Genomic DNA, 12,017 nt, shown 5'->3' on the forward strand with positions numbered 1-12,017 from the left:
ATGGCAACCTTCCATGTAGTTTAAGATGGTTTGGGTTATTGCTACAGAGTCTAGATGCGTATTAACAATCATTGATCTCATCATATGAAAATTTACAAATACCTCCTTTCACTATAGTACTACCAGGAGACATTTACCCAATTTCAACGATTGATTTTCGAAAGCTTTTGTCTATATACAATGACACGTAACGACACTGTATCAATCTATGGTCCTGTTAATTAAACCTGAGATGAACGTTAAATTTTTCCTTCCGTCCAATAAGAGCACATATTTGGGTAGAGTAAATAGTACATTAGTGTAGTAGACCAAGGCTAAGGGTGATTTGTGAGTTTAGTAATTAACTATAGCCAAAGCTGGGGAATACATACATGTATGTTATGCAGAAAAGATCTATTCAAAGATAAATTACATGTACGTAAGTGTCTGAATGAAGCTCTTTCTTTCACACTACAGCCGTAACTGTATTTTTAGTATTGTTTGGGTTTGGTAGGCGTCCCCGATTGCTCCTGGATGTTAGAAGTGACTAATGCTCTTGCTTGCTGGCGCTATAACTGGCCATGAATCAAAATCAAAATACTTAAGTAGATCGAATCTCCACCCTATGCATGCAATATTAAGTGATTGCGGTTCCTTTGAATCAACCTCCTGGACGAATTTGCAGGCATGTCTATATTATTTCCGAGCCGATTGGATGCAGACAGCCGCCAAGTTATTGGAATAAGGAAGGAGCTTTGAGTGGACCGATACAAAATAAGTTGCATATCCATGAAGCACTTCGCCTTCGGACCGTTTCAGGATGGCAAGTCTTCTGTAGGAAGGTAAACAACTTCTCTGCCTAGGGAGGTCCGGTGAAGATGAACCTCTGACTAGCATCTGCAAACTGACTGGAACAAGGGCATAGGGCGACTGAGGGCGTCTAGACAGGGAAGTGGTGTGGCCTTTTCACTAAAGTACCGACCCGAGCACCTATGCAGATAGATGCATGAAAAGGTGGAGACGAAACGCGAAACAAGTTGATCTCAGGGTTAGGGTTCATCATCAGGCAACTCCAGGCGGCACCAATCAACCACACATCCCCAAATTGCAAAGCTCACCCCCGTCCGTAACACCCAACAAGCTGCCTGCTGCTGCTCCACGGCTTGTTTTCCGCTGTGCAGTTAGAAAAGCTGATATCTACAATTCCCCTACTTTCACCCCTTCTTCTCTCATCACTCCTCCCATCTCTTCGCTCGAGAATCATCTCTCTCTTTACTCACAGATGGCTCAACAGCAGTGGATCGTCACCCAGGACAAGACCTTCAGAAAATGGTATGCTCCCCCCCCTGTTATCGCCGCCCCGCTTCCCCTCCATCCGCTGCGTTATCCTTCCCCTGAATGAGGACTGGCAGATGTGAACTGTGACTGATGGTGGTATTGAACCAATGTTTTCAGGCTCAACTCCAAACTTGCAATTAGGAACATTCCTCCCGCAAACTCTTTGCAGAAAGATCTTGCCACAGGGGTATTGCGCCCTCCTTTCCTTGCTCTGTCCCACCCTTCTTCACGTGGCGCATGTGCGCGCGATAAACAAACAAACAATGGTGGGGTGACTGACCTGGTAGCGAGCCAACCTGACAGGTACTACTCATCCACCTCCTAGAAATCCTCGGCAATGAATCACTGGGGAAGTATGCTTCGAACCCTCGACTACGAGTGCAAATGTGCGAGAATGTCCACAAGGCGCTCGAGTATATCCGTGGCCGCGGGATTCAACTCTTGAACATCGGCGCCGAAGATATTGTAGATGGGAATCTCAAGCTTATCCTGGGTCTGCTATGGATGTTGATTCTACGATTCACGATCAACATCAACGAGGAAGGTTTAACAGCTAAGGAAGGTTTACTACTCTGGTGCCAGCGTAAGACGGCATGCTATGAGGAGGTTGATATCCGCGACTTCTCGAGTTCATGGAATAATGGTCTCGCTTTGTAAGCAGCTTCCTCCCCCCTCCCTGTGAGCTACACTAACAAAATAAACAGCTGCGCCCTCTTGGATATCCACAGACCGGATTTGATCGACTACGATGCTCTGGACAAATCTGACCACAGGGGGAACACTGCCCTCGCTTTCCGCATCGCAACCGAGGAAATCGGCATCCCCGCCCTTCTCGATGTTGAGGATGTCTGCGATGTCGCTAGGCCGGATGAAAAATCCTTGATGACCTACATCGCTTACTGGTTTCACGCATTCTCGCAACTTGACAGAATCGAGACTGCTGGGCGTAGGGTTGAGAAATTCGTAGAAGTTATGCAAGGGGCATGGAGTATGCAACATAATTTCGAAAAACGGATGACCGAGCTGCTTAAGCAGATTAACGAAGTTCGCAATACGTGGACCACCGCAAAATTCTCGGGAACATATGCGGACGCAAAGAGCCAATATGCCAATTTTGGTGCCTATAAACGGACGCTGAAGCGCGCGTGGGTGGCGGAGAAGGCGGACTTGGTAAGTTTATTGGGTAATATTAAGACCAAGTTGAGTACCTATCGATTGAAAGACTACGATCCACCCGCTGGGTTGAGTTTGGCGAATCTGGACAAAGAATGGAAAATCCTCCTTCAGTTTGAGGGCAAGAGGAGTATGCAGATAAACGAGAAAATCAGGGATATCAAAGAGGGACTGCGTCGAGAATTTGCCAACGCTGCAAATGAGTTTGCATTATGCTTAAATACCGTATCGCTTCAAATCAGCGAACTTGACGGAGAACCCGAGGTTAGTTGCAACCACTTTTTTCATGAATGCTCACTCGGACTTGTTGCTGACAAGCCTACTATAGTACCAACTCCGAATAGTTCGCACACTCCACAACAACATTATTCCCCTCGAACTTGAGCTCGACCGCATTGAGAAATTAACAGAAGACTGCGAAGAGGCCAATATTGAAGAAAATGACTACACTGTGTACTCATATGACGAGCTTGAATACGAATACGGGCTTGCAAAGGAAAGTGTTGCCAAGAAGCTATCTTTCTTAGATAACCAGATTGTCGCCCGGAACATGACAAATCTTACGCCTATTCAACTGGAAGAGTTTGAATCTGTGTTCCGCCACTTCGACCGTGATCTCTCTAACTCTCTCCACGAGCTTGAGTTCTCTGCTGCCCTCGCATCACTCGGTTTGGTCTATGATGAGGAAGAAATGCACAGCGTCTTCAATACCGTAAGCTGCGGCGGCCGGTCAGTGACGTTTGAGCAGTTTATCCGCTTCATGGTCGAAGTAACAGAGGACCAGAACTCAGCGGAGCAAGTATGGCAGAGTTTCCGAGAAGTTGCCGATGGCAAGCCTTATGTAACCGAGGTGGACCTACGCCACTCTTTGATACCGGATGGAATGATTGAGCAGCTCGTGAAAACGATGCCAAAGGTCCGTGTCAAGGTCGAGGATGGTGATGAAGAGAGGGAGGAGGAGGGATTCGATTACGAAAAATACATGGAAATTTTGACAGGGAAAGGGCCAGGGACAAATGGCGCTGGTCATCGTTAGAAGGGGCAAGCCCTAAGACGGACGGAAATTGTTTAAGTATTAATTATAGCATTGGGTTCGCGGTTTTATCCTTTCCTTTTTCTTTTTCTTGAAAAGCGGACACAGCGTTCAATGGGCATAGGGGGGAATCATATAATTTGGTTTTTGGGTCAAGCACAAAGCTAATGGCCTTTCTTATTCCCCTTCGCCTCACCTTATGCCACCCCTTGTTATTTTTTTCGTACCTTCGATTGAAATACCCTTTACTGCTAGCTAAACTTTGGGATGTTTTTGAATACCTGGGTTATCTTTCCTCCCTGGACCTGTTCTATCTTTTTTTCTTTCTTGATACCTTTATTTTACCACTTCTCTTTTATACTTTTTTTGTCTGTGGTTTTCACAAATTACATTTTGTTTCTGGTGGGCGGTCGGTTGGTCGGTCGGCAGGGGGGTGTTATTTGACCTTGAATGAAATGATCGCGGCGCGCTCAGGAAGGAAAACCAAGGGATGTAATTATGATGCATGTTATTTTACCTTTCCCTTCATATTCTTTTCTTGCCCTTCTTTTTGTGTCTGTTCTTAAGCTTGCTGCGGGTAGAATTTGTACCTCTAGTTATTAGTAATATGGAGAAGCTAGGTGGGTGTGAATTCTATCTATCTAGGCCGCCGTTTGGTCTGGTTTTTGTTGTACCTATGTAGTTACATGTAGTCAATCATCATCTCTCACTCTCATGCGCGCACTGACCTACATACCTGGCTATGGCTCCACATCCATATCGTACATGTCTCACTCGGGGGGTATAATGCATGATGTGATATGATGGAGGGGTCGAATGCGTGATTATTTGGCAAAAGAAAAGAAGTGTCAGCCTGGCTTCTAGAAGAGCCAGGGACAACTCCGCCACCACAAAAGACTCCTATTGGCTAATCCAACCATACCAGCTTTCATCTAACACAGGTAGGATCCACATAAAGAGATTGGTCCTGAGGCCGGGAAATATAGGACAAGGACGCGATCTGAGGGGTGGCTCACCCACAGACGTGGTGGAGGTGGGAGTAATAATATGATAGCTAGACCTCCGTCCCGTGTAGATGAAGACACGATACCGATCGGAGCCTATATATACATCTATCCTCCAGTTACATTCCATTAGTATATACCACCAACGCTCATATCAGATGTAGAGTTTTCCGTTTAAGATATCTTCCCCCTCGCCTATGACCGACTGCCTAAGAAGGAATTAGAGGAGGAACAATCGATAGTTGAAATTCAGACATATTCTACAGGGTCCATCCAATCTAGTAAAAAAGCCAAGCGTTGTCGGTAGCGAGTGATATACTGTGACCCACACCTCACTTGAGCATGTTGCTTCTAGCCCATTCATAACAGTGCTTATCCGCCGGCACTAGCGGGCAGGATAGTATGAGCATATATTGGTAGGTCAAAGATATTGGCGTATAGGGAACCTCGTGACTTTATGGATCCGGATTATTCGGAATTCCTCGTCAAGGATATCCCTTTGATATAAATTGTGCTTCATTCACTGTGGGGTGTTCTGATAGGCCAACACATCAATATTCAGTGTAGCCAGCGAGACCTGTCGAGGCAAGGCAGAGTGTGTGCAATAATTCCGACAGACCTTTTAGCGGAGGCAGCCGGTCTCTACCGACATCTAGGAACATCGCTCGAGGTGAGGTATAAAGCTGATACCCATGAATCGTCATCCTCAAAGTTGAATACTGGAAGGCACATCAACTATCGACTAATATTGACGTATCAAACGGTACGTAGATGATGGTAGGTTCCACTATATATATACCGTTCGTTGAACGGTAAGATTGACGGCTCACAAATAGGCCAGTGAAGAGAATCTCTCATAGTTTGTGTCTTTTGGTACGGTACTAGGTGTACGGAATGGCCTTAATCAACTTGAGATGGGGAGGTGAGTCGAGGAACTGGCTGCCGGTTTGCGAAATGGCTGTACGTACTAGTTTAAGCCCACCGGGTAACACGATCGCTCTACCCAAAGGTCACCTCACTCTGATAAGACACGCTTTTCAAGTCTCATACCCACCACCACCACCACCACCACCACCACCACCACCACTACGACCACACTCTATACTGTCACTGCTACTGTCAAAGCTGGTAATCGTCAAGAACCACATCTTGCCCTATGGCCTCTCATATTGACGGCATTCAAGTAGTAGCATAAGGACAAGCAACTACTTCACGCAGGTGCCTATTGCTACACTATTGAGAACAACTCGTACCCTCACAAGAACAAGTGGACCAAGTCACTACCACATGAATCCCCTTCTCTTCCTTGCCCCCTCCGCTAACACTAGCTTCAAAAAGGCAACTTTAACTTCGGATACGGCCATGAATCACAAGGTATCACTCGCAACATATCCGTGTATAAACTTCACATATCATACATGAAGACCAACCCGCAGAACCTGAGAACGGGCCGGCTCTACTGGCACTGTCATTGCCGATAGTGGCGGGTATGAAGCGGCCTGGATTGTAGATAAAAAGGTCCCGGCTATTCGGGCTTGGGAGTGCTACAGAAGCTTATCCACGCAAACCGGGTACTCCCCCGTAAGTGTATATATGGCTAAATAGAAGAGAAAGGAAGAGGCGCAAGTACTGGTGTCCGCAGGGGTCGGTCGACCCATAGAGTTGAGGCTGGGCACCCGCAGAAATTAACCCGACCGGCCCCACAAAAACCAAGCGAGAAGACCACGTGCCAACCATCCCTCCTCACCTGTTGCAAATAGCCAGAGAAAAAATAAAGAAAAGAAGGATCTGGAATCGAGTTGAGCCCCATGAAAAGAAGCCTACACACTATCCCACTCTAAGGTCTCTGCGGTAGAATAACCCATGGTGAATAACACGGATATCCGGATGCGACGGGAGATGATGGAGGGTGGAAGAATGCTGCTTTATAGATGGCCATTAGGCGAAATCTTACCGACGGTGGTGAATGTAGTTTCGAGCTTGCAGTGTCGGCTTTTATCGGATCAAAGATGACTCCGCTGGTTGGTCATAAGTGCTTCTGTCTGCTAGTTTATTGTGTATGCACAAGAGAATGATACGTTCATCTAGTTAACAGTATAGCTAGTCATAAATACGGGTAATCCCACGCCTATCATCTACAGGAGAGGACTAGGCTCGAGTTTTGAGTAACAACTTTTGTTGGGATGTGTGTGCGTGTGAGGAGCCAAGTTGCAAGTTGGCCGATGTGGGTGGGAGATGCAGGGGATGTTGGTCACGACTGATCACTCGACTGCAACCCCGGTACTGTAACGACCACATTGGGCCATCGGCCTTGGCTGTCTTGCACATACATGTACATGTATGTACGGATGTTAGTAATACATGTACTTTATGTAGATGTTGTATAAGTACATGTATCTAACGTTTCAGTAGCAGGTGGTCACGGTTATCGGACAAGGGGTTTGAGATTGAGATATGGCTAACTATGTACATATGTAGACACCCGGTACTTTGATTGCTAAAGTGTCAGATTATTCGTCTGGATTAATTTTCCTTGGATCCATCAACGTGGCCTTTATCCTCCATTTTAAAGATCCTGTAGGAATATGAGATCATGGGGGCCATCGAGCTCTGTATAAATCATCTTCACTTGCCAGTTTAATTAAGCTTGGTGTTACGAACTGGTGGGGTCGTAATCTCGTTTCTATCCTTACTCGCACCAAGCTATGTGATCACTACAGCGCTCGCCATATTATATTGGATAAGGCCTGTCGGTGTTATGATGGAGATGTGCACGTTCTTCGGTTCCATAATTGAATCGGCGGTATATTTGCAACAGAAGCTACATCACTCCACAGATGCTACACTGTAGGGACATAGCGGAAGAACGGATTAATTGCAGGGGAGTGAACTCTATGCACTCAAAATAGACTATGAGACAACTGTTTGGCAGCGCGGAAATGGAAGGGACGGGCAATGGCGCCATCGTGAGGTCAGTGCTGTAAAATTGCCCGGTCCATCATGGTCTTTGTCTAAGAAGAAGCAGCTTAGTGTTACGCGTAGGCATCACAGCGGTGTTCTTGGGAGTACAGCTAACTACATGTACTAAAGTAGATGTTGAGACTTGGGGGAAGTTGGTCCAACCAGCTAAAGCCGTCCGACGATAGAGACGTCTTCGCACAACAACAAAATAGAGTGCTGGTGGTGATCACTCACATTTGAATCCTCAGATCGTGTCCAACCAAGTACTCGGGATTCGGAATTCGGAACATATGTATTAGGGCTGCCTGTCTGTTGGTGATGGATGATGATGATGTGCTTGACATATCCGTAATTCCCCCGTTGGCCGTTGGCCGTTGGGTCCTTGATTTCTTGGCAGGGGGGTGAGATGCTGGGCAGCTGGACCCTGGTAATTAGCTCTGTAGCCAGGGTGTTAGTTCTTTTTTTGGAAGGGTTGTTTGGCTGCGGCTGTGAGAAAGAAGAAGAAGACGACGACGACGACGAGGGCATGTTTTTCTTTCTTCATTCCCCCGTGTTTGTGGGGTCGAGCATACACATATAATAAGGTACCACAAGTACTGTAGAAGGGAATAAAGTTGGGTATCTACTTTAAACAGCCATCTATATATCTGCTACACTCAACTGCTATTGGCCAATCTGTCCACCGGCTAGATCTAGCACATCCACATCCATACTTCCTGGCTGTCACTCACTCACTCCCGAGTTTTCCAGGACCTGTCTGTGATACCCTTGACTTGATACCCTTCCTCCTGCATTGGAAGCTGGGCCCCACCCACCCACCCACCCACTTCCCCCCGTGCTGCATTACGTTGTAATCCTGCCCCCCCCCCCCCCCCCCCGCGCCCGATACAGACAGTTCCTTTTCAGGAGACCGATTCAACATTGCGCAGGCGCAAGAAAATCAATCTATCTTTTTGTTTCTTATCAAATATCTGTCTCCTGCACAAACTCACCAACCTATTCACCCATTCACCCACCCCCATCCACTTTACACGACTTACGCAACCCACGCGAGCCAACCTCCGATAAACGTCAACCAGTTGCAGCCTCTCTTTTTCTGCCCTTTACCCCCCCGTGCCATTTGTTGAGTGTGCTGGTTGGCCCCGGCGAATTCCATACACAGCGGAGGAGAGAGAGAGAGAGAGAGAGAGGAGTGCAGAAGTAGTCGAGTGTGAGGGAAGGAGGAAGGAGCCTAGCTGCGTTCTTGGACGATAATGCCCTCGCTGTCACTATCATCATGTTCGTTTAGCCTCACGCCGCTACAATCAAAATTCCTCGCGTCCTTTTTTGCTACGACTTTGCTTGTGCTCGTGCTGTTCTTTGTGTCAAACCCGAGATCAGCGTACTCGTTCGATACCAGTGTTCGACTGCCTGGGTTGGAAACTTTGGGGGGTTTGGAGCTGAATGGCGACTTTTGTGCACCGTTGGATGAGGACTGCCGCGGAGGAGGAGCAGCTGGTGGAGGCGATGTTGACGATACTGATGACTGGCATGAGCAGATACTGGAACTACAGGACCTTCAGGAATTGAGGACGAGGGATAATGAGATCGTTCGAGGGCTGGGGAACGGTGTTCCTGGACGGTATAACCTCCAGTTTGGGGAAATCAACTACTGGCTTTTGGAGCCGAACGATCTCTACGGCTCGACTACCGCTAAGCGGGGCGCTGGAAGTGAATTACGGAAGAGGGATGGGGAGAATGGGAACGAAAAACGACAAGACGACAATGCCGTGGAGCTCTACATCACGTTCAATACATGTCTACAGCCCCAACCAAATCAGGACCTTCCGGAGTCGCAGCGCCCCATAGCACCACCTCCAGAGCTCCAGGTTTTCATGTCCAACACCGGCGAGAATCAGGCCCCAGGGCCGGCAGTTACTGACAAGCCGCAGACCGTGATACCGATTATTGGTGGTTTTGGAAATCTCACAATCACGACATCCGGCTCGACGTGGATTGGTGTCTACGCCCCTACTGTTGACGATACCGACGAATGGGTTGATATCTGGAACTACGAGATTGTGCTCTCCACCACCAGGCCGTATCACCAATACATCGAGGACCAATTCCTCTATCTTATCGACACAGACGACAGCTCCGCGCTGCTCATCACAGGGAACATGACTACAACCTCCTCCCGCGAGGGCGGTTTTGACGAAGACGTAGACGGCGACGAGCTCATGACCCGCACTCCTCCCTACAAAATGTACGCGCAAAATACCGGCGTGCAGTCCCGCTTCAATGGGCTTGAGCGCTCTTACTGCGCCGTGAAGGGGCTCGCCCAAACCAGCACCTCCGACGTATCCATGACTCGCCGGGGGCTGGGTAACCTCCCCAAGGAGCAGTTCCACCTCCGGGAACTCAACAGCTCCTCTACATATATTGGGTTCCTGACCCGCCCCGGCGGAAATGGCTCAGACCCGGACGACACCTCGGGAACAGTCTGGCGTGCAATGCGTATTAACACCAAGGGCGACGGGAACTGCCAGATTATCTACAACCTCCCCTTCTGCAGCGAAGTCGCATACGCAGTGCCCAGCAACCCCACCCTTTTCGGCATCGAGCAGCTCACGTCCTTCTACGACAACATCGCCGTATCGTGGTACAAGAACTTTAGCTACTCGCTGCAGCAGGTTCCGTGCAATGCCAGCAAGTCTTCGGCCTACTCGCTCGCACGCACATGCGATGACTGCGCCGCCGCGTACAAAAACTGGCTGTGCGCGGTGACCATCCCGCGGTGCATGGACTACTCATCGACACTCCCATACCTCGCTGAGCGCGCATCAAATGAGCTCTTCTATAACGCCACCGACAAAGGCTTGCAGCTGCACCCATATTCGCCGACGCTATCCCCGGCGTCGCTCGCCGCACACACAAACACGACTGGGACTAGCGTTGCCAGTCGAAATAAACAGATTGACCAGGTAATACGGCCGGGCCCTTATAAGGAGGTTAAGCCGTGCATGGACCTGTGCTGGACGCTTGTGCAGAGCTGCCCAACGACGTTTGGCTTTTCGTGCCCGAACATGAAGCAGGCGGGGGGCGAGCAGAGCTATGGCGACCGGGACGGTGATGGTGACGTCACCTGTAGTTATTTGGGTGCGGTGTACTTCTTAAGTGCGGCCGGGAGAGGGTGGAGCGTGGGGCTGGGCGCAGCAGGGTGGGTGTTGTGGATGGTTGTGTGGACGCTGGTGTGAGAGGGTATGTAGACGCCGTCTATGGGGTGCTGACGTTCTTTGCACCTGCGGCGTACATTTCTTGCTCCTTTATTTGTTGTTCTTCTTCTTCACTGTCTTCTATGCACTCTTTTTCTGGTTGGACCTTTCTGTTTGAAATTACTATTGTTTAGTGGGGTGGAGGAGCGAACTGACTGAGAAGAGAGAAAAAACGTTTATGATTTGAGTGGTTTGGGGGTCCGGGGGTCGGGGGGTCGGGGGGGCGAGGCGTTTAATTTGTATTCTTTTTTTTTCCCTTTTTTCTTTCCTTTCTTTATATCCATATTTTCCTTTGGCTTTTTTTTTTTTTTTTTTTTTTTTTTTTCATTTCCCTTCTATTTTCTTGTGGTGAGTTTTTGATACTCCTTTTTAATACCCTTTTTCTTCTTTTTCCTTTTTAGCACGCATCTCTCTCTCTCTTGCCTTTTTTTTTTTTGTTTGGCATATCATATGTTATGTTAGATTAGGATTCGGAAACGGATGGATGGATGGATGGACCTTGGAAATTAGGGATGTTAGATAGATGTGCCGCATGTGCGTGTGTGCGGGGGGAGTGCAATTTGAGGGTTATGTTGAAGATGCTTGTTGCTGTGCTTGCTGTGTGTGCTATGAGTAGGTAGGCTGAAATGATTATTTGGCTGCTTCCTGCTGTTGGCGAGGTAAGGTGGTGCGGCTTGCCGGTTAGGTGAGAGACAGTATGGTAGCTACATGTAGCTAGCTATAGCTGGAGAGTTAGAATACTCATGTGTAAGCAATGGGCGGTCCAATTGATGCAACACCGCAACCCACGACCAGACTAGTAAAGTGCTAGAGATGAGAGCTTCTCTAGTGATCGATGGCTCAAAGGTTAAAAATAGATTAATGCGCGGTCCGGCACGGGGTGTCTTATTGGGATCGAGTGATATTGTAGAAAACGGGTCTTTCCCGCCGCGGCACGTACCGAGGGTGGAGTTGCCGCGGGGGGGGGGGGGGGGGGGGGTGGGGGGGAGCGCTCAGTCATGGGGAATCACCCGGTTTTTGGGGGGGGGGGTATACTCGTGTGGCGTATAAGGAACTTATTTTACTATTATTACTGTTGTTACTAAATATTGGTATTGCTATTGCTATTGGTAATTGCTAGTAGTATTAATTAGTATTGCGGGCAATTTGTATTGGTATTTTACGACCTGGATTTACTACTGATATTTGCATGGCATTTAGTACTGGTGTTTGGCCGGCGAGTGTAGTCTAGGTTTATAGGGGGGGGGGGGGGGGGGGTAGACAGTACAGCTCGTC

At 48.3% G+C, this 12,017-nt stretch overlaps 3 protein-coding genes across 3 annotated transcripts; 2 read left to right on the forward strand and 1 right to left on the reverse strand.

Annotated features, from left to right (window-relative positions):
- Positions 1-217: 217 nt before the first annotated feature.
- H6S33_012600 (uncharacterized protein) lies at positions 218-876 on the reverse strand (the record flags this gene model as incomplete). The annotated part of the gene is made up of 6 exons (XM_044843968.1): positions 218-227; positions 295-314; positions 372-393; positions 464-506; positions 581-602; positions 778-876. 6 exons carry the CDS (start codon positions 874-876, stop codon positions 218-220), a joined length of 216 nt encoding a protein of 71 aa, XP_044695249.1.
- Positions 877-1,261: 385 nt separating this feature from the next.
- Positions 1,262-3,526, forward strand: H6S33_012601 (uncharacterized protein; the record flags this gene model as incomplete). The annotated part of the gene is made up of 5 exons (XM_044843969.1): positions 1,262-1,311; positions 1,435-1,504; positions 1,621-1,970; positions 2,022-2,754; positions 2,819-3,526. 5 exons carry the CDS (start codon positions 1,262-1,264, stop codon positions 3,524-3,526), a joined length of 1,911 nt encoding a protein of 636 aa, XP_044695250.1.
- Positions 3,527-8,741: 5,215 nt separating this feature from the next.
- On the forward strand, positions 8,742-10,724 carry H6S33_012602 (uncharacterized protein; the record flags this gene model as incomplete). Its single annotated transcript, XM_044843971.1, has 2 exons — positions 8,742-8,888; positions 9,027-10,724. 2 exons carry the CDS (start codon positions 8,742-8,744, stop codon positions 10,722-10,724), a joined length of 1,845 nt encoding a protein of 614 aa, XP_044695251.1.
- Between the last annotated feature and the right edge of the window lie 1,293 nt (positions 10,725-12,017).

Source organism: Morchella sextelata, assembly GCF_020137385.1.
Source record: "Morchella sextelata strain SCLS chromosome Unknown scls_8, whole genome shotgun sequence".
NCBI lineage: Eukaryota > Fungi > Ascomycota > Pezizomycetes > Pezizales > Morchellaceae > Morchella > Morchella sextelata.